Source organism: Vicia villosa, linkage group LG3, assembly GCF_029867415.1.
Source record: "Vicia villosa cultivar HV-30 ecotype Madison, WI linkage group LG3, Vvil1.0, whole genome shotgun sequence".
Classification (NCBI taxonomy): Eukaryota; Viridiplantae; Streptophyta; class Magnoliopsida; order Fabales; family Fabaceae; genus Vicia; species Vicia villosa.
Genome location: NC_081182.1, coordinates 66,169,565 through 66,192,834, shown reverse-complemented (window position 1 = coordinate 66,192,834; position 23,270 = coordinate 66,169,565). Strand labels below are relative to the sequence as shown.

The 23,270-nt window shown below is 35.1% G+C and overlaps 2 protein-coding genes and 1 pseudogene across 2 annotated transcripts; all 3 read left to right on the top strand.

Moving 5' to 3' along the window:
- The first annotated feature begins 6,861 nt into the window (after positions 1–6,861).
- Positions 6,862–9,451, top strand: LOC131656000 (ATP-dependent zinc metalloprotease FTSH 8, mitochondrial-like; annotated as a pseudogene).
- A 467-nt stretch (positions 9,452–9,918) lies between these two features.
- LOC131656001 (sugar transport protein 13-like) lies at positions 9,919–10,510 on the top strand. Its single transcript, XM_058925787.1, has one exon. It carries the CDS (start codon positions 9,952–9,954, stop codon positions 10,465–10,467), a length of 516 nt encoding a protein of 171 aa, XP_058781770.1. The 5' UTR covers positions 9,919–9,951; the 3' UTR covers positions 10,468–10,510.
- A 1,757-nt stretch (positions 10,511–12,267) lies between these two features.
- LOC131661739 (uncharacterized) lies at positions 12,268–19,082 on the top strand. Its single transcript, XM_058931350.1, has 6 exons — positions 12,268–12,595; positions 12,820–12,850; positions 12,989–13,002; positions 13,106–13,156; positions 14,415–14,479; positions 18,632–19,082. The coding sequence occupies exons 1-6, from the start codon at positions 12,365–12,367 to the stop codon at positions 18,909–18,911; spliced, it is 672 nt and encodes a 223-aa protein (XP_058787333.1). The 5' UTR covers positions 12,268–12,364; the 3' UTR covers positions 18,912–19,082.
- Positions 19,083–23,270: the final 4,188 nt, after the last annotated feature.

The following is a 23,270-nucleotide window of genomic DNA, read 5'->3' as shown; positions in this document are numbered from 1 at the left end:
ACATCTTGGTCTTTCCAAAAAGTCATAGAACACCTTCATATGATAAATATTGAAGGAGTTATGACTTGTCGAAGTTGGTGAAATTTTGAGGAAAGACATGAAACAAATAAAGGTTAAAATTGAATTTCTTCCATATGGGCCTATCTTTTTATGTTTGAAATTTGTTCCTTACATGGTCCACGACCCTCAAGCCCATTTATGCTTTATTTTTTATTTATTTTAGTTATTTTTGATTTTTTATTCATTAAAAGTCAAAATTGACAAATTAAATAATAAGCAAAATAAAAGTTTATATTTGGCTTACTTCTAAAACATATCTTGGGGATATATTCAGATAAAATCTCATGCAAAATCAGTCAAAGGAGATTGGAGAGAGATTGCCCAAAAATAGAAAGAAAATCACATAATTTGCAATCAAATTTTTCTCTCCAAGAACATGAGATCCAAGTCCATGAAGCAACCCTAATTTCCCTTCATATTTATTCTCTAACACTGCAGCCAAGAGGAGGAGAAAAAGGGGACGAAGAGGTGAACGAAGACTAGGGTTTATAAGTTACAAAAATTCAAATAAAGCTAGGGCATGAGAGATCTTTGGTGTCAGCCATTATCAACTAGTTTCCCGCATTGTATCCTCTTTCTTAAACCCTCAGGAGATCACACCAATGCTCACTAAGCTCGAAGCATCGCTAATCACATCCACAATTAACAAGTTTGTTTCGAGTTTAAGTACAGGAACCATGAGATGCCATTATTGGTCAAGAGAGGTCATCCTCTTCGTTCTCACATATGCAGTCAGTTTCAGTGCCTAAAAATTGCACCATTGAATTCGTAAGACCGTATTTAGGGGATTTTGGCATGATTATTCGTTGGTTAACGTGGAATTTGTGAGTTTGATTTTGGCAGAAAAAAACTAATAAAATTCACAGGAAAATACGTGGGAGAAGCCGCAGCAATTTCCGCAGGAAACGATGAGAAAGATGATGAATAGTTCCTAGGACCATTAATTGTACGCGTGGACGGTTGGCTCAAATGCTATTGGCTGGTCAAAACTCCAACAACCTCTCTCTCAATTTAATTGGGCAGTCAATGTTTTATGGTTTTCTCTCTCTGTTTTTATTGGCTGCAACGCCTACCCAGGGGGCCCACGTTGACTTGTCTGTTGAATTTTTTGGTTTGTTGTTTTATTCATATATATTAATTACGAATGGCAACAGTTATTAAATTAACGTGCAGGGCAATTGGCAAGAGAAGGGGAGTTTCAACCTTTAGGTCCTGGGTTCGATTCCGACCCAGGGTATTTATTTTTAACACTTGTTTGTTCTCAGATTCAGCGCGTACGACCAAGGAGTGCTCACGATACACCATCAGCCACCAGCCATTGGATCCAACACAAGGCCAGATTCTGCATCCTGGAAGCGAACCTCCACCATACACCCTCATAGGCCAGCCACACAGGATCATGCGCGCTTGGATATTCTTGTAATCTTGGGCCTCTTCCTTTTGGGCCCAGCCTTTTCAGGTTCACCTCCCTTTCCAGACAGCACCCCCAGGTTTGTTTAGAGTTATTTTCTTTTTTTTCCTTTTATTTCTTTTTATTAACTTGTTTAAATTATATGTTCTTTTAATTTAAATCAACCAATTAAAAATGACCAAAAATATTTTAATTAGGTTTCTTTTGATTAAATATTTTTTATCACTTAGATTTTAATTTAATTAGGTCTTAATTAGTTAATTATTTTTAATCATTTAGTCATAAAATAATTAGTTTTAGGTTTTTATTTAGTTAAATCTTAAACAAAATTTTTAATTAAATTATGATTAGTTTTATAATTAGATTAATTTAGGTTTTCACTTAAGTTCTTTAAATCAAACTTTTTTCACTAACCTTTAATTTTCCTATCGCGATTCTCTTCTTGCCTCATACTCTATGCTTGTCGCATGTATGTTTAAATTCCGTCATTTAAATTCTAGAACATGTATAGGTCGCAAGTTTTTTTATGTAATAGTAATTAGGATTTTAATTTCTGTCTTTACTTTTCGCACATCCTTCGACAGGTTTTTATTGTAAACCCCCATCCCGAAGCCTTGTAATAGCGTAGGACATTTACCTTCCGCACTTTATTTTCCCGTCAATATATTAACTGCGTGGTTAGTAAAATAGGGAGTGACAAAACAATTAACTGGACATAGATCACTAAACTGTAAGATAAAATATTCGAACTGAATCACATGATTGATGCACACACCCACCTTTAGGGTAATTCCTCTTATGCTGCCTTTTGATCAAAATAGTCAAGTCCCTTCGAGCGTAGGGATACTTTAGCACTTGTTGCCTTCGATAAAATCATCATAGTCCCTCGATATAAAGATCATAGTCCATTCAAGTTGCCTACGATTCAAAATGATCTCGTCCCTCGATGTTGCCTCGATAAATGATGGTCGTTCCTTCGAATGCTAAGGTATCCTTACTGGTTGCCTAAATGACTATTCTCGTCCTTTCCTAAAGACTTCCTACCCTTCTTATGGTATGGATAAACTTATGGCAAACGATGATCCTCGATGACCCGATACATCCAATGAAAAGACTACCTGCCCTCCTTATGGTATGGATAGCCCTTTCAAACGAAATACTTAAAGAACAAGAAAGACAAACTTAGGGTAGGTGGCTTTTAACTGCTTGCTCACAATCAAATCAAAGATTCAAAATTCTTTTCACACCTCTTTTCAAACAATTTCCAAAAGGCTACACTTATTTACAAGTTAAAGTCCTTATTCAAAAAAAAATTCTAAACACACACGACACTTTTTCAAACAATTCAAACAAACAAGTGAGCTAAGCAATTAAGAGCCCATGGATAACCATGGATATAAAGAGTGCTTACACCTTCCCTGTGTATAACCTACCCCCCGAACTCAAAATCTTTCAAAGGTCTTTCTTGTTCTTTTTGCCTTTCCAATTGGATAAAATAAAAGTCGGTGGCGACTCTTGCTATCCGCAACATTTAAAAAATCAGTTCTCCCACCATATTACAGATTCAAATCATATTTTATACATGATTCAAATCAAGCAATTTTGTGTCACCCCTGCTCAATTTGATTCGAATCACACTTTGTACATGATTCAAATTACACAGTTTTTCAATATTTTCTCAAGGGCCTGGAGCAGTTGATTCAAATCATAGTTTGTACATGATTCAAATCATGGGGTCTTTGATTCGAATCATACATTGTACTTGATTCGAACCAAGTGGAAAATGGGTCAAAAATCATGATTACTTTTATTATATTCCTTGCTCATATGACTTAATCCATGTATTATTCTTGATATGAATCTAACTAACTTTTACCACTCATTTTTGTGCTTAAACTCAAGCACATATAAAACCTATTGTCAACACTTTTTCATGTGTGGAAATTCATATTCATTTGTGATTTTCTGTGAAATCAACTCTCTCTTACTTTGAAAATTTCAAATCTCTTGCATTCAAATTTTCTTCTTCTTCACCCTCAACTTGTGTTTCATATCTTGATTATGAGAGATCTATGATTGATTGGGGGAGACACTGTCTTGAAACTAACCGTTCTTGAAGATTGGTTAAAGATTTTTTAGGTTGTTGCAAGATTAAGAAGTTGTCACGGGTGTTGACAAATTCCGCTAAAAAGAAGGAGGTTCTTCTCTCTAGATTGCATGTTTGGTAAAGTCAACAAACGTTGGTCTGTACCGTTGTGTGAATCCTAAACTAGTGGGAATGATTTCCTTCCATTGTAGTGCAAATAAAATGGATGATGTTTTCCTAGAATGGAGTATCTCTTCTGATTGGTTGGTTTCACATGTTGACAATGGCAAGATGATTTACAATTATTTTGATATATGTTTCGTCCATTTTAATGAATGCATCTTTTCGCAGTTGAAATTCAGCTTGCCTTTCAACGAGTTTGAGGAAGGGGTGTTAAGGCGATTAAAGATTTCCCCTTTCCAACTGTCCCTGGTAGCATGTGCCATTGTTAAAATCTTTTAGTATTGGTGTGAATACGGGAATAAAGAGTCATATTTGAACCTCTTTTTTACCCTTTTCACTGTTTCGCTCACCTCAAAGGATCTTTGTCGTGGACAAGGGTGATCTCAATGTATTAGTCATCTAAAATTCTTGGCGTTTATATCGAAACTTTGAAAATCTCCAAGATGACTTGCTTCTAGTAATTCCCCAAACTCTAAAGGCCCATTATGCATTTTGAAGGGTCCCTGAGGGGAAATTTTCACTAACCAACCCTTTTGTCCTAGAGCTGGCTAAATGTAAAGAGAAGATCAGGAAAACCTGGACCTAGAGCCATTTCAACCAGAAATTCCATACTTATGTCGTTCCTTCCGACTCTTTATCCTAAGAAGAAGTGTTGATGAAGGAGGATTTGATAACCTTTTAGGAGCACTTGGATTATGAAGAATCTAAAAGTCATTTAGATGTAGGGCCCTCCATGAAAGAAAGGTGACTCATTAATACCTTAGCGCTAGTGCACGGGAGAGAAAATAACTATTTGAAAAGGAAGGCAGATTTATCTTTATACTTGTTTACGATATTTCTTAAACGTGTGCTAATTGTCTTTTCTCTTTTCTATAGGTATCACAATATCTGTCAAAAATATTTTTAGAAGGAGGAAGGTCATAGTAATATCTGATGTGTTCGAGATTCCTTTTCCTATTCCCACTTATGTGTTGTATAAACAATATTTATATTATATAACTGTGATATGCCATTTATTGAAATAAATTTGTTTAAAGTTAGATTAACTTCAATATGTTATATTCTTATAATGTTTCTAATGAAAATTTTATATTGTAATAGGACTCGTAAGACAACACGAATATTTAATTAGTTTATTTTTCTATTTTGGCTAAATTATCTCCAGGGTTCTTTGAGTTATTTAATTGTAACAAGTCAGTCCTTTATATTTTTTTTCTGCATGTGAGTCCTTTATGTTAACTAACGTCTGCGCCGTTGACACTTTTTCTGCTTTATTTTGTTATATCAATTTTATTTTAACTTCTAAAATTCATATTAAATCTGCTTTTGGTTCAAAAACTATGAAAGAATTCCTAAAAAGATTTCTTCTCATTTTACACTTCATGTAATTTTATGAGAATTTTATTTTCTGTTTTACTATTTTCTTTAATTTCTTCTTTTGCATGCATTTTAATTAGTTTAAAAATCCTTTTATGCACTAAAAAATTCCAAAAAATTTAATATATGATCCAATGATGGTCTCTGACCTGTGTTAGGTGACATATCAGTATCATTACCGCCACTTGAGCTTTTTTGGAAAGAAGCTTGAGAAAAATGTCAACGGTGCAAGCGTTAGTTAACATAAAGGATTCACATGTAGCAAAAAAACATAAAAGACAAGCTAGTTACAATTTAATAACTTAGAGGACCCTGGAGGTAATTTAGCCATATATTTTTTAGTAGAAACCGGGTATCTTCAGCGAGCAATGCAGAAACTAATTCATTGAGTAGAATAGGACTTCAAAAGGTGACAAAATTCCCCCTCAAAAGAACTTAACATGTTGCGTGTCTAAGGCTGAATTCGAACCCAAGAACTCTGGTTAAGTTTGAAAAAATCCTTTATCATCTTATTGAAGTGGTGTTGAATTTTTTTTATTATTAATACTATATCGAAAGATGAATTTATATTTATAAAATCTATTTTCTAATCCCTTGGCGAGTGCGATGCATCGGATAACTAGGGATGTCCAAACCAAACCGACCCAATAAAAAACTGCTAATCGAACTAAACCAAACTAAAACCACAAAAAACTGCATTTGGTTTGGATCTGTTTGAGTTATTTTTTAACAAAACGCGCGGTTCAATTTGGTTTGCGATTTATATTTTACAAACCAAACCAAACCACATTATGTTACAACCCAATCTTCACTTAACCTAATCATCCTAAACCCAAACCTAGTATGACTTAGCCTTATGATTATGAATGATTTTTCCTTCCTCATAGTTAAGATTTCAGTTTAACCCTTCTCAAATCTCTCTTAGCGGCATCATGCCTTTTTCTCGTCTTCTTTTCCATATACATCTCATCTCTTCTTCATTAGTCTCTAGTCTTTCATCTCTTTTTCTTTTTCATCTTTTTTATTTTATTTTACTGTTCTCACTTGCAATAACATTTTTAATGCACTTCTTCTTCTCTAATCTCTCATCTCTTTTGCTTTTTTTTTTCAACTTTAAATTTTAATCTCCTCTATTATTTTTGTTTCATTATCATGTTTTTGATATTGTTTGATGCTACTATTTTATGTTTTTTATTTCACTTCCATCTGATCTTATTTTTGTATATTAAATAAAAAGTTGATGTCAAAATATGATGAATTTTATTGTTATTCGATAACGTATAAATGACAAAACATAAAGTTATATTGTCATCTATATGTGTATCTATGACTCAATAATTTTATTTTATTTTTGTAAAAAACCGAACCAACCGAACCAACCCAAAGTACATTAGTTTAATTTGATTTTATTAGATTTTATTTATAAAAGTCAACCGAATCAAACTAAGTCACACATTTTTTCTCTTATGATTCTGATAAATTTTTACATCTAAACGCTCAAACCGCACCGGAAACACTCCTACGGATAACACGCTAGTTATCCTATTAAACTAATATAAAAATGACCAATATTAATTTATGGTTAAGTCTAGGGTGAGAGCTCAATTAAGTCTCACCGGTGAAACTCCTAAAAATAACCGATAGATTAATTGTATGATTCAGATGTAATATAAAATATTTGAGAACATCAAAAACCAATTGCTGGTAATTCTTTTTACACAATATTACATTATTCTTACTATTTTCTTTTTCGTAAATTTCAGTTTTTTTTCCTGAAGCTAATCATCATTCTCAATAGCCCTTATTGTAGAAACAAAGAGAAACAAAATGTCAGACGGAGCGTCACTCTAATTTTTTCTTTTTTCACTATAGCTTGCAATTTTCATCTTCAACCTTCAAAACATTGTCAAATATTTGTACACCCTATTTACCTTTTATTCCTTCATCATCCATTTTCATCATCCGCCGCAGAAAGACAGACATCCATTTTCATCGAGTTCGACGGTCTCCACAGACAAACAACATGTTGGACGTCACCCTATTTAGAGAGGAAAATGATGGCAATGGAAACCCCGAACTCATCCGCGAAACTCATCCACGAATCCCAATGCAGACTCACCAGTGTTGAAGTAGTTGATGATGTTATAAGTATCGACAAACAATGGCGAAATCGTACTCATCTCTCTCTATAGCGACAATAACTGCATCAACCTAATCTTGTTTTGTTGCAGGTCAGTTTGATTTGGAGAATCTCTGAAAATAATAACAATACATTTCTAGCAAATAATTAGCTTAACATGTCACAATCTTCTAGATTTGATTATACCAAACAGTATATGGCGGGAGGCACATGATCAAAGGCACTCGACAGGAAGTGCATATTACGAGCATTGAAGGATATATTATCCGGTTTCGGGGTTGAATTTGTATAATTATTCTTCGGTTGTTTCGTTGTCGGTTGTTCATAGTTTGTATTGTTCGGCATAATTGACTAGGTTTTCGAGGTTGTCGCTGTTGTCTGGTTGTTCGAATGGTGTTTCAGACCTGTTGATGGAAAAGATTATGTGATGCATTGTAGATTGTAGATTCTGCCTGTTGCAAATCCTAGGCATTAATCCTCGTGATTTTGTTCCTATTATCTGTTCTTCTAAAACTATGGAATTTCTTTTAATAATGGGTTATTTTCTAACGGTAATACTTTTCCTAGAATTTTGTTCTTATATAGGCCTTAAAGCTAGGGGTACTAGTGGAGGACATTTTATCAAAGGAAACAAGAATGATAATAACAAGGTTTGTAATGACTAATGTTTTATTATATGGTTGTTAATGGCCACGGTATTCATGTTTTTATATGTATTATTTTAACACTGTTTTTAAATGGTTGTTGAATGTAATTACTTAGTGATTTTGAATTCATTTTGTTCAGGTCTATTTTAAAGATATTGCTGGTTGTGATGGGGTAAAGCAAGAAATTATGGATTTTGTTCACTTTCTCAAGAATCCTCGGAAATTTCAAGAGCTTGGAGCCAAAATTCCAAAAGGGGCTCTTCTGGTGGGTCCTCCAGGTACAGGGAAGACCCTTTTAGCAAAAGCAACTGCAGGGGAGTCTGGTGTGCCGTTTCTTTCCATGTCTGGTTCTGATTTCGTGGAAATGTATGTTGGTGTTGGAGCATCTAGGGTGAGAAACTTGTTTAAAGAAGCCAGGAAGTGTGCTCCTAGTATAATATTTATTGATGAGATTGATGCAATTGGTCGGTCAAGGGTTGGCCATTCCTATTCAAATGAAGAGCGCAAAAATACTTTAAATCAATTATTGGTGGAGATGGATGGTTTTGGAACAACTGCTGGAGTTATTGTTATGGCAGGTACAAATAGAGTTGATGTATTAGACAAAGCATTGCTTAGGCCAGGCCGTTTTGATCGCCACATAACAGTCGATAAACCTGACATCAAGGGCCGTGACCAGATATTTCAGATATACTTGGAAAGGATCAAAATTGACCATAAGCCTTTATATTATTCACAAAGGCTTGCATCCCTTACTCCAGGATTTATTGGAGCAGACGTTGCTAATGTTTGCAATGAAGTTGCTCTGATTACTGCAAGGACTGAAGAAGCACATGTCACAATGGATCATTTTGAGGCAGCAATTGATAGGATCATTGGTGGCTTGGAGAAGAAGAACAAGGTGATACGTAAGCTGCAAAGGCGGACGGTTGCTTACCATGAAGCAGACCATGCTGTTACCAGTTGGTTCTTGGAACATATCGAGCCATTGTTGAAAGTAACTATTATTCCCTCGCGGAACAACGACTCTTGGGTTTGCTCAGTATGTTCCAAATGAGAAACTTCTCATGACAAAGGAACAACTTTACGATAGGACTTGTATGATCCTTGGTGGCAGGGCTGCTGAAAAGGTTCTTATTGGGACAATCTCTACAGGAGCACAAGATGACTTGGAGAAAGTCACCAAGAAAACATATGCTCAAGTAGCCGTCTATGGTTTCAGCGAAAAAATAGGCCTCATATCTTTCCCTCAGAAAGAGGACTCATATGAGACTTCTAAACCATACAGCAGCAAAACTGCAATTTTTTATCAGTGTAAACTTTTTGCATTTTCATTTTGTTATCAGTGTAACAATCCTGCATTATTAGTTTGTAACATTTTTTTTGGATATAATGCAATTAAGTCATTTAATTCATTACAATTTTCTGTACTATATTTTAATACTGCTGTTAAGTTAGTGCAAAATGAATTGATGATGTTTGTGTTAGGTGAAAGAAAATTATCGTGAGGTGGTTAAATTGTATCAAACCTCATGATGTTAATCAATAGTGGGATTATGTACGTGCCTAGCTGTAAATCCAAGTCAATAAATGGTACTTTAAATAGAGGTCATGTAAAACATTTATATAGTTTAATTTATAGGAGTATATAAAAATTCGCAGCAACTTAATCCTGGTATGCTTCAGTTGAAGTCGTCAACATCGCTGCCCGAAATAGTTTAGCAACAAAAACTCACAGCACCTGAACCAAGATCATGGTCATGTTGTCACATCTTTCGCACAGAGTGGACAGTTTTGTTTCCTGAAAGATGATTATAGCGATATATCCTTCAGAGGTTACTGACGATACAGATTTTACCGTAAATTCTAATGCACTAAGTGATACACTATATGTTCAGTAAAAGAAAATGGTTATTAAAAATTATTGCAAGTTGTACATGGCAAAGAAACAGGATATGTTACCGAGAGCACTGGCAGAAGGATTTAAACTTAGATTTTACTGAACACAATTGTGTCTATTTACACAGTCGACAAACTTGGTCGTCACATGTTGCTACTCGAAGCCGGTGTACAAATGCTCTTCTCTCAATTGATTATCGCAATCCTCCTCGGAATCAAAGTGACTGATCATTCCTCGGATCTTTCAAAAGGCTATGCAATCTTTGTTGTCATCATGGTATGCACATTTGTGTCTGCTTTCGCTTGGTCTTGGGGTCCACTTGGTTGGCTTATACCAAGTGAGACATTTCCATTGGAGACACGTTCAGCTAGACAAAGTGTGACTGTTTGTGTCAACTTGCTTTTCACATTTGTGATTGCTCAAGCTTTTCTCTCCATGCTGTTCCATTTCAAGTTTGGTATATTCTTGATCTTCTCGAGCTGGGTTTTGGTTATGTCTGCTTTTGTGTTTTTCTTGGTGCCTGAGACAAAGAACATACGAATTGAAGAAATGACAGAGAGAGTGTGGAAGCAGCATTGGTTTTGGAAGAAGTTTATTGAAGATGATTATGATAATGTGGATTATGCTAAGAATAAAAGTAATGGATATGACTCTCAGTTGTAAATTGATAGAATCAGGAAAATAACAAATGAGTATTTTTAGTCTCTAGAGAATACTTATATATATCTAGTATTTTTTTTTTGAGCAAGTTATTTTAAGTCAAACATTGTAATCAGAAATTAAATATCCTATTTTGATAAGCAGAATAAGTTATTTTGCAACTTTTTACACTGTATTGTTATGGATTCCAAATGTCAGTATTCATGAAATAAACTATCTTAATATGAACATTCACATCTATGACTGAAAAGGAATTGTATTGAATGACCCTTTTGGTTGTGCTTTTATTCAATCATTTTCCTTATAGATTTTTTATTGTCGTTTTACACCGCACTCTTTTCTTTTTATTATAAGATTTTTAATGAGGTGGTTGCGTTTATTCTATTTTTATTGTTCTTTCAACTAATAAAGCTTATTCTATTTTTAAGTAACTTCATTGCTTAACATGAAATTTTAAGTCGCTACTAAATGGTAGTTATCATAAGTCGATTGAATTTCGCTTCACGACGGACACATACATCAAATATCAAATATCAAATATGTACCAATTACTGAATCCACTAAATAATAGACACCATATAACAAAACATTGAGGTTTAAAAATGCTGCTAAGACATCAAAGTATCATACTACTTATTATTTCAAGTTTTAAATAATCAGTCCTATGGCTAGCTTAAACTGCATTTCCTTGATATACAGTATCCTCATTTTAAAATATTTCCACAAGAAACAACCTTCTTATCTGCTTCACCAGAAAGTGAATTTATTTAACATGATGCAGCCATAACCTTTAATGGCACCAGTTAACTGTTAAGTATAAGTTATTTGGAATGATATTTGTAATTTTGAGAGTGTATTTATCAATTTACAAAATGAGGAACTAGTGTAAGTTATGCACACAAGTTTAAACAAATTTGTTTATTGGTAATTGTAGGTGAATACTCATTTTTTATACACTTCTACTACATTTGATTAATCATGTTTAAAAATATGATTACTTAAATGATTGATTCAATGTATGATCAAAATTGTGATTAAATTAATTAGATCCTTATCTACTGCATCCCAGTTGCTCTTGATAATAGCTGCGGTGCGGAAGAAGACGAAGTGGCAGTGATGAAGAAGAAAAACTTTGTTTCTACAATAAGGGCTATTGAGATGATATTAGCTTTAAGGAAAAAAATAACTGAAATATAGGGAAAAAAATTCTTACGAACAGCAAGAATAATGTACTATTGTGTAAAAAAAAATTACCTGCAATTGGTTTTTGATGTTCTCAAATTTTTTATATTAGATCTGAATCATTCCATTAATCTATCGGTTATTTCACCGGTAATGGAAAGCCCTCACCCTAGAGTTAGGCTCTGTTTGGTAAAACTAGCTGATAACTGGTAGCTTTTAGCTGGTAGCTGGTAGCTGATAGCTGGTAGCTGACAATTGATAAGCTAATGTGAGTGTTTGGTAAATTAGCTGTTTCATTAGCTGATAGATACAAAATGACATTAATGACATTTTAATTAATGAGGGTAATAATATATTTTAGTTAAAATAATAAGGGTATTAATGGAAGAAAAACTCACAAGCTAAAAGCTACAAGCTCAAAAGCTACTTCAATTAGCTTTTGAAAAAAAAGTTAAAAGCTAGTAAAAAAGCTACAAACTAAAAGCTAAAATAGAGTTACCAAACAGAACTTTTTTATTAGTACGAGCTGAAAAGCTAAAAGTTAAAAGCTAAAAGCTCTTTTTTTTGTCTTACCAAACAGACTCTTAACCTTAGTTTATTAATTCTTGTCGCACGTGTCTTAGGTCACTAATTTCCCATAAATTTTTCTGCATCTAAAAAATTCCCCAGTTTCTGAGCATCATCATCTTCATTGAATTAACTCCTCACAGAAACGAAAATGCAATCCTTGTCACTCAGACTGGGCAAGAGGCTCTCCGATGCTTCAAAGCCTCACTGGAGAATCTCACCAAACCTTCTCGCTCATGCATCAGCCACATCTTCCTCCCCTTCCCCACCGTCACCTCCGATCTCCGCCGCCACCAACGATACCGCCTCCACTCTCAACAACCTCCTCTCCGCTCCATGGTCCGCATCTCAAACCCGCGGATTGACTTTCTCCGGATCTGATGTAAGTCTAAATCATTTCTCTGATTCCGATTAAATGATTGCTTGCTACGATGCTAAGATCTTTGTAATTTTGTTACCGTCACGCTGTGATACGATGCTAAGATCTTTGTAATTTTGTTACCGTTACGCTGTGATACGATGCTAAGATCTTTGTAATTTTGTTACCGTTACGCTGTGATTTGATGCTTCGATCATAATTTGAGACTGTTTCTACTCGTGTTGCAGGTTAAAGTTGGAAATCTCTTTGAGAATCGAGGTAGCTTTTGCCCTTTTTTTTTTTTATTATTCTGTTTTGTTGCAACTACTCAATTTGCTATATTTCTTAGTTGCTAACGGTTTTAATTTCGATTTCTGTTACGGTGGATGTTGATTGAATGTATATGGTTGCTTTCAGGACGCGCTTATGAGGTGATTATTAAGTATTTGATAAATTGAATGTGAAATAATGTTTAAATTGAAGCTTGTTGTTGTCTTAATCTAATTTCGTGTTTGATTATCTCAACTGTATTAGGTTCTTAAGCTATATAACTCTCATGAAGGAGCAGGAAAAGCTGCTATCAAGGTTTACTCAGTTTTCTTTATTAACCCTCCATTCTTATATACATGCAGAATGCTAGTGCTTAATAGATGTCTTGTTGAATGTTATTACTGTTGCATCTTATATTTTGCTATCTATTTATTATAGTGATAGGACTTTGTGTTTGATTAGTACTTCAAGTGGAATGTTCTGTTGTAGGTGCATGTGTATAGTATTAAACTGTCTTTAACAAGGATAGGAGAATTAGTAGGGTGAATATTTAGTGTTTATTTGGACGAACTGTGTCAAAACTCAAACATGATTTTGAATTAAATTGAGTTCGTATAACTAATTTGGTTGATATTGAGTTTAAAGGGAAATGAATTCATGTTTGGATGTTTTTACTTTGAATTTTGAAAACAAGTTTGATGTAAAACAGTGTAAACTTTTAAATCCAGCACGGTATTACTCATAGTCAAACCAAGGTTTGAAGGAAAAATGAATTTTACTCAACACCGATCAAACACTTATAGTCTTGCTATAATCACATTTGATGGAAACCAAATCAGTTCTCATGGTTTCAGTCACACACCAAGTAGTAACACATTATTTCTGTCTTTCAAAGGAACTGTTATTTCTGCAGGCTTTCATCTCATGTGGCGTTAAGTTTTAACTTTTAAGTAAAGGAGAAACTTTTTAGCCATTATGTTTAGGTATAATCATATTGGGAGTTTGTGGGGCCCTCTTTAATATACATCATCATGACACTTAAATCCACCAACTCCTTGTCTCTGCTATTCACAATATGGTGTCCCTTGATATTTTGCCTCATCTGCCTCTCTTGGTTATGTGGGGGAATTTTTTCATAAGCAATTGTAGAACTTTTTTTTTTCTCTTCCTATTTATGAGAAACACATTGAAGCAAATGAATCGAAACACATGAGTACTTAACACTAATAACAATTTCCTTGGATAACACTACTAACCAGTTAACCCAAAGGTTTTCTTATTGATCTATTTGTACATTTACTGGCGCATCAATTTTATTGGGATGTATCTATCAAGCCGTTCACCCAGCTTGGGTTGCATTGAGATAACACAAACAATAGAAAATAATTTCTCATTGAAGCAGATTCATTGAGCACCTCAAAGAGTTATATTGTATGCTATGGTTAAGTAATTATCCATTTTAATGACCTACACTGTGTTTAGGAGATGAATATTATGCATTCTATACCTGGTCTGGTACTGGTAATGATAAATGCTCAAGTTTTGTTTATTTATGTGAAACAACGACTTGCAGGTTCCACCTCATAGCGTAGCTGGTTATGCCACAGTTGCTGCTACTACAGAAGATGACATCAAAAGGTTAGTTGGTGTAATATGACAAGTATCTGATTGTAAGACTGGTTGTTGTTTTTTTCTGCATCACTATCGCACTGATGGGTTTGATTATTGTATTGATTCTGTTAGCATTCTTTAGGAGCCATGTTAGTTATAATTCTGAAAGTTTGATTGTACATGATTTCTGTCATTTATATTATAAATATAGATGTATTATTAGAAAGGAACGGGGAAAGACAAGAGAGGACAAGGTATCCTCCAATATAAAAGTGATAATGAATATGATGTACAAGTACAAATTCATTGTAAACCTCAACACAAAACAACCCAAGGAGAAACTGCAAAATTGAACCACCACTATTGCCCTAAAATCCTCGTAAGGAACTCCCTCTACAAAATACCTGCATTGAAAGTGATAGCCTAATACCAAAATAAGCACCACATAATATTCCCTTTCCTTAATTCCTGCCATTATTTACTGTTGTTAATCCTTGAAGTTCCTTTACCACCTGAAATAGACCACCTTCACCTCCTTACCTACCAGATTAACCAACTGTATCCCCATTTATTTAAGAAGTAATTGTGGATCAACAAATACCTTGCATTGCCTAAAGGCGTAATAGAAATAACTTCTTCATCCAGTTTGATTCCTTTCACTTTATCCAAAATGTATAAACTATTCCACATGTAAGCATGGCAGAACTCCCTTTCCAGTCCAGCATTAATAGAATGACCTATTTGAAGACTAAATTTTCCTTATGGGTATTTGCCGCCTAAAGAGTAATGTTAGCCTCAACACTTGTTGAGAAGAAGCTTTTTTATACCTACTAGTACTAAGTTTCCATCATAGTCATGAAACTCTTCATGAATTATTTTTTTTGCTGATTATAAGTTCAAGGTTATTTTCATCACTTCGATGATTCCGTTGATCGCCCATTACCTTTAACTCAGCCAAACACAGACCTCCACCATCTTCATAAAATGAATAAATGGCATCTTCATCACATAATAAATAGATAAATCCATTTATCCCGATGATGCAAAGGTAAAATCTTCCCTAATCAGTCCTTTACGAGTCTGTGATTGAGTTTAAGCTTGAATTACCTGGCACTATAAGCAATATTATTTAATTGCACTCCCATCTTTGGCTATAGAGAAAACTCTAGATGTGGCCGCAAGAAGAAACTGCTTTTGAATGGTCACTTTAAGAATTGTAATAAGTTTCAGCATTGTCCTTCTCAAGGTTGTCAGAATCGAGAGTTTACTTTGAATCGAAAGGGGAAATTAAGATCGCATAATCGAAAATCGCAACCAAAATCGATGGATTCTACTCAAATCGTTTTGTTGAATCGATAGGGGAAATCAAGATCGCATAATCGAAAATCGCAACCAAAATCGATGAATTCAACTATATATATATATATATATATATATATATATATAGTTCAAAACTGTCAGAACTGTCAATCTGTAGCTACATATTATTTTAAACTTAATAGAAAGAAAGCAAAGCTATGATATATAATTATATATATATACCAAAGTTTAAAATCATAAAATAACCAAGTCACAAATCTTAAATATAAAAGTACTCAAAATCAAAAGGTTTAAATCATAAAACAAACATAAAACAACCAAGTCTTAAATCTTAAATATAAAACAAAATACTTAAAGCCTACATGCTAAATTAGATCACTAATGCGCCATCTACTTGGATCATCTCCCATAATGTCAGCATTGTCATCTTCATTAATCTCATCACCACCGCCATCATCATCATCATCATCATCATCACCTCTTGCACCACTTCCATCATCAACTTCGTTGTCAATTTCTTCTATATCTTCAGCAATATCAAATTCATCTACAAGTGTAAGTTGTGTAGCACTAGTAGTATCATTAGTATGCATCAATTCAGCATCTAAATCAGTCATCATCTGATTAGCAACTACATTTTCTTGCTCAGCAACATACCACCAATCATCATCTTCTTGAAAATCATCAATGGTTAATTCTCTTCTTCTCCTTTCCACCTTTTTCTTGGTCAATCTTGAATTTACCATCACATACACAAGATCATTCATGGTTTTTTGCTTTAGCCGATTTCTTTTCTTGGTATGGACCATCTCAAAAGCACTCCAATTCCTCTCACAACCAGAAGAACTACATGTTAAGACACGAATGGCAAAGTTTTGCAACTCCGGATGTTCACCACCGTAAGATTCCCACCATTGAGCCGGTGTCTTATTTTTTAGTCCAAGTTGAGCCACTTCATCTCCAAAGAACCCCTTTTTACCTTTAAAAAACTCAAGTTGACCGTCAATCTTGTTAACCATACTCATATCTCCTCCCATCATTCTCTTTAAACATGTATACATCCCTTGCGTAACTTCTTTATCAGCTTTGAAATTAGGACCGTAATGCAACATGGGATTAAAAAAATAGCCAGCAGCATGCAATGGTCTATGCAATTGTTTGTCCCATCTCTTGTCAATGATATCCCATACAGGTTTATAACTAAAGAATAACAAAAAGGATTAAAATTTAATTAGTTCACAAGAAAAAGGTTAAACTAAAACTAATGACTATACTTTATAAAATTAGATATTAGTTATTACCTTTTTCTCTTATTGTTGTACCCAACTTGTATTTCCTCTTTCGCCTGATCCATTGCTTCATAGATCAAGCCCATGGCTGGTTCTTCATCAGAATCCACCATACGCAACACTTTTAGTAATGGAAATGCAGCCTTTAAACAAAGAACCACATTCTTCCAAAAATCCTTGTCTAGGACTGTATTTTGAACTAGTTTTCCATCCTTTGTTTTGGCAAATGGACCATCCTTCCATTGCTTGGAAGTGAACATCCTAACCAATGCTCCCCTCTTATCATTCAAGCACCCCAAACATAAGTAAGATGTTGCAAAACGTGTGATTCCGGGTCTAATCAACTCACCTCCTTCAGTAAAGTGATGCAATAAAGTTATAAGACCAGTCCTAGCATAAATGTAAGTTGTGATCTTTTTACCTGCAACAATAGTATCTTTATGCATAGGTATCTTGCTCTCAAAGTCCTCCAACATTAGATCAATGCAGTGAGCTGCACAAGGACTCCTTCTAATTGAAGTTGTTGGAACCAGTGTTGTGTTATCAAATATCTGCCATTCCAACGTTATACATGGCGGTTTTTGTGCTCGTCGCAATGGTAAATATTGCCCGATATTTCAGGTTTTTCTGCCACAATCCACTTTTACAGCGCCGCAAATCGGCCGGTATGGTGGGATTTTGGCTCTCCGCCATTGACAACACTGGTTGGAACACTGCCATAACGCAATTGTGCATATACTGATACACGTCCATCTTAAAGTTCTCTTACCAACTGAATCTATGAAGCTGAAATTTTAATCATTGTACTTGTGCTGGCTAGTTATTGTAATAGCTTTTCTCATAAGTGACAGGGGAGGCATGGGTTGGCTTTTATGGATTAAATTATGCTATGGATCAATTCAGTTTAAAACTTACAGCATGTAGTTTTGCTTTCAGCATAGGATATACAGCTTATTGAATTGCTTATTCCTTACATATATATAATTTTTAAAATTTATTATGGGGGTTGACGAGGATTGATGACTATTGCAGCATGGCCACTCTTTCAGTGGGATTTTGTGGTCATGTTGATGGATGGAGCATATTCCTTGATTTATGTACTACCTTTGGTTAATATTATGTAGCTAGGTGTTGCAATAGAATTTGTGTTACCTTCAACCAGAATTTTAGCATATAGGCTGTTGTGATACATACATCCAATGCAAGTCAATTTTGTGTTTTTGGATCAGATTTTTTTTTCCTACTAGTTTTTCGATAATAAGCCTGTTTCAGTCCTTCTGTCGCTGGTTTTTATTTATCCCTTGGCAATTAGTTTTCATGTATGGAGGTATACATATTTACAGATGCTTTACTTTCTGTGCTTATCTTAATATTTGGTTTTGTTTATGCAATGCCAAAAGGGGTATATCAGGTTGTTTTTATTTCTTGAATTTGTTCGACAAAAAGAGAAACAATGACACTTGTGAATTCCATGAGTTTACCCTGTTTGATCAAATCTGGCATTTAGTAGATGTGGTTTGGATGTTTGGTAAGTTCGCACTTATTCTTAACCATTGGTTGTCATTTATAGGAAGGAGCGAAACAGTGGATTGAGGAATCAAGGCATAAAGACAAAGAGAGAGCAGCTCCTAAAAGTTACTGCAGTTGTTCCCCTTCTTTTAGTATACCCAAACGCCTATTCACTGCTCGCGGCAAATTTCTTCGTATTCTGGCACATAAATGCAGGGATCGAAGAGATTTTGGCAGATTATGTTCACCATGAAATGACCAGGGAATTTATCTTCATTTCTCTCAGGTTGTTCTTGATAATAGCTATTAAGGATGTTTTCTTAAACTTCGTATTTGTGTGATTGGATAGAGCTTGGATGCCGCTGACATTGCCTTACAATAAGAGCTCCCTGAGGAGCAAACTTGAGAAACCTGTTGAATAGTTTTTTTCGCTTCTTCAACTTAGAGGCGAGGTAACATGATAACTTCATGATTTATCAAAGTTAATGGATGAATTATATTTTGCTTGGCAATATTCTGTTGTTAATTTTCAATTCATAATGGTTGCGGTAAATAATAGAGTGAAAAGTTATGCGATGGTAAATGTTTGGAAGCAAATATGATGAAAAAAGTAGATGGCCTATTTATTTTGTACTAATTATAAACTTTTTTTGGGGATAGATTTTTTCTCTCCTTTGAACAATCTGGTTTACACGCATCATATAGGATTATCTTTGGAGTAACCTATGAAAAAGAAGAAAAAAAAATAGCATATTAATGTTGGTACTTGGTCACAACATTCATTCTCCTAAAAAGAGCATATAAAAAAATGAAGCATGTGTGAAAAAACATTTTCAGTAAAATAAATCAAGAGAAAGCAATAAGGTAAGGTTTAGCTTTTATAAAATCAAAAAGCATAGAATTACTTTCAGAATGATTGTGAGGTGGTTGATTCTTTAAAAGAATTGATTTTTGTCCACAAAATTGTTTCTATTTAAAATTAAGTGCATGTTTGGATTGACTTTTACAAATCATAAAAACACTTCTGGTCCACTTCATTGTGAAAATTGATTTTTTGTTTTGTTTTTTGTTTTCATCCAAAATCAATTCTATTTATCCAAAAGCAATTCTCTTACAAACAACAATTCACAACTTTTGAGGTCAGGTAAGAATCATTTTGTGTTGTAAACGCGGGTTAGAAGACTTTTAACTTCAACTTGCAACCAAACACCTACTCTAATTTTGTATTTAATGCGAGGCCATCATGAAATTCTTTATGGGTGAAAGGAAAGTGTCATGTAAACTTCTTTATTTTTCATCCGTGATTTTGAGTCTATGAAGTTTTTTTTTCTTTTCTAATGTTTATATATTTCGGTGATGTGGTTGAAACTTTATAACTTTTTTTTTTTTTAAATCTAAAACTTTATAACTTCAATAATCACCTAGTCTTACTATTCTGATAGCAATTACTCCCTCCGTTTTTTATTATAAGTCGTTTTGGAAAAAAATTGTATTTAAATATAAGTCGCTTTACAATTCTAATGAATAATTAATGCTATTTTTCCTATTATATCCTTAAATATTTATTATTCTCTCTCTTTTCAATTATATAAATTTATCTTCCACATGTCATTAATGAAGGATAATTTTGTAAAAACCTTCATAATTTTTCATTTTCATACAACAATTATTATTTTTCTTAAACTGTGTGAAAAGTCTAAAACGACTTATAATAAAAAACGGAGGGAGTATGAGCTTATTTATCATTACGGTCTTACCGGACTTGATGTTTATTATATGGTCAAATTAAGTGAACCAGTTGTTGGATTAATTTAGTAATTAGTCATAAAAGACAGACTCAATATAAAGATTACCTTTATAATATATACTTTAGGATCTACATCCGTATAAATATATGATATAAATTATGAGGCCAATCGAAGATATCTAAATGGATCGCATGATTATTTTGAATTCTTATAGAATTTATTATTATAAACAAAGAATAAGGATATTTTTGGAGTAAAAAACAAAATTGAAGATATATGTTTCCAAACAAGACCAAGCCTATAATAAAATAATAGAGCTCAAAAAACTAAACGGATCACATATCATACGGTGGAGCGTCATAAAACAAAAGGTGACAGCAGTGAATGAATGATTCGTACAATATTTTTGTAACCCAAGATCTCCGTTTACGTATACAAACAGAGAAGGGGAGGACCCACTAAAAAGAATCACTGTCACCTGGCTCTGTTCTATCTTTAAAAAGTAAAATGAAATTGATTCTCAATGTACCATCCAAATCTAGCTATGGAGCTAATTTCCAATTTTCAAACCTTTTCATTGTGTTGTCACTTTGTGTAGTTGTACTGAACACTGTTCAGGTGTTGACGATGACGATTGGTAGTCTTTAATTGGACTACGTCGCCTGCTAGACGCGGGCCTTGTGTCCTCCTTTGCTTTAGAGTTTCAAACATGGTTTGTCAAAATTAAAAGTTATTGAATACATTTTTGAGAATATCTTTATTGACCCCTACCTTTTTGGTCATCCGCGGCGAATTTCCGATAATGTCTTTATATTTCAGAAATGCACTTCCGAAGTTGGAAAAAAGAGTGATTTCGGAAGTATATTTTCGAAATCACTTTTTTTTAAGTAAAAAAAATATTTCGGAAATACATTTCTGAAATCACCACTTCGAAGATGTATTTTCGAAAAAATGGGTGTTTTGTTGTTCAAACAAAACAGCCCCCCATTTTCATTTTTACCCTAAAATTCAAAATCTTCACAAAATCCTTCCATTTCTCCATCCTACTACACGAATTTGCTTTTCAAAGTTGTTCTACAACCTTCAAAGGCCACTCAAACTTCAATTTTCAACGCTTCCAATTTGTAAGTTTTAATTCCTTCAACTATAGGATTGAAATGCATTTTAGGGTTGTTAGAAATTAGTAAAATGTTATAGGGTTTAGTTATTATACTTCAATGTATGTGTTTAGTTAGTAAAAATTTGATTTTGAAGCATTTAGGGAGGAAATGGGTTGCTGCAAAAATGGTGTTCGTAGGGGGGTTTCAGAAGTGCATTTTCGAAAACACCTCCCTGACCAGGTTCGGAAATGCACTTCCGAATTATACCCAGAGTTGTTTTTTTTATTTTCTTGAGTGTTTCGCATTCTAATGGCTTTCAATTTTTTCAGAAAAATGGCAGGCAACCCAGCACGCATTAGACAGGGGAGAGAGACACAGACAGCGTCAGCTAGACGCGAGCGGGCGGCGCAGCTGGCATCGACGCATGGACGGGGTAGAGTGCGAGTACTCGTGCAGATGGACGAGGCTGGTTCCTCATCTGGATCAAGGAGTCGGCTGGCTCGAGTGTCTTCTTCCTGTTAGAGGAGGTACGAGAGGAGGAGGAGGTGAGATACCAGGAGGCGAGCGAGGAGATACCTGATGTTGACCCTCCACACGGGGAGGAGGAGGGCTACCCAGTGGGTCCTAGGGACACTTCTGTGCTGATTTCCTACCACGAGCACGTCGCTCGACGTGTCTGGGAGGGAGAGGTATTTTTTATAACCGTTTTTTATTTAACTTTTTATTTCACATTTTCTTCAAAGTCTAATTAACAATCTTTTTTATTTTTGTTTTTGTTGTAACAGGAAAGGTCGACGCTAAAAATGGTGAACCACGCGCGAAAGATTTTTGTTCTCTTTAAACCAGAGGCGCAATGGTTTAATGATGTGGTGCGGGCTTCCGGTCTAGGTGGGTTGTGCATGACCGGGTATACCACCATCATCCACAGCATGCAGGGGGCTTTCGTGGAGCGGTGACATCGGGAAACGTCTTCTTTCCACTTACTTGTTGGGGAGTTGACGATCACCTTGCACGATGTGCATTGTCTTCTCCACTTGCCGATTAGGGGGATGCTGCTGAACCATTCCCGGATCCAGAGGGTCGAGGCGATCGAGTGGATGGGGATCTATCTGGGTATGAACCCATACATGGCCAAATTTGAGTGCAGGACGACAAATGGGGCCCATATCCGGTTCTCCAGATTGAAAAAGTTGTATGAGAACCACCTGGTGGCGGCGGCCGAGTCCGAGGAGGCGGGTAACGACCTATTTACGGAGTATCACCGTGCCTACGCTCTCTGATGTTGGTTCATGTTCCTGGTAGGCACTGCATTCTTTATGGACAAGAGTGCAACCTACGTCGACATGACCTACCTACGCTACTTCATGGACCTCACTACCATTCACTAGTGGAACTGGGGGTCAGCTATTCTGATATACCTATACTAGAAGCTGAATGAAGCCTCCAACTGGAGGACCAAGTAGTTGACCAAATCTGCCACACTCCCGATGGTTCGTATTTATTTTTAATACATTATCGTGTTTGAGTTTCAGGGATGGATTATCTCCTACTTCCCCCCGCATCCACGGCTTCGCCATTGATCATGCGTACGATGACGCCATGCCTAGAGCCGCCCGATACGTTCTCCAAAGGGGGAACAATGCAGTGGGACCATATTACGGGTACCTCGACCGCACAGCTTACAATGACATTCGTTGGAGGCCATTCAGTGACTACACTGCTGTTGTCCCCTTAGACCGCATCGTGTTATACTCTGACTGGTTGGCATGCGGGGCCAACACCATGGTGAGGTATCTCCCTGAGCGGTGCATGAGGCAGTTTGGACGTGTGCAGCTGATACCGAGGTCACCCT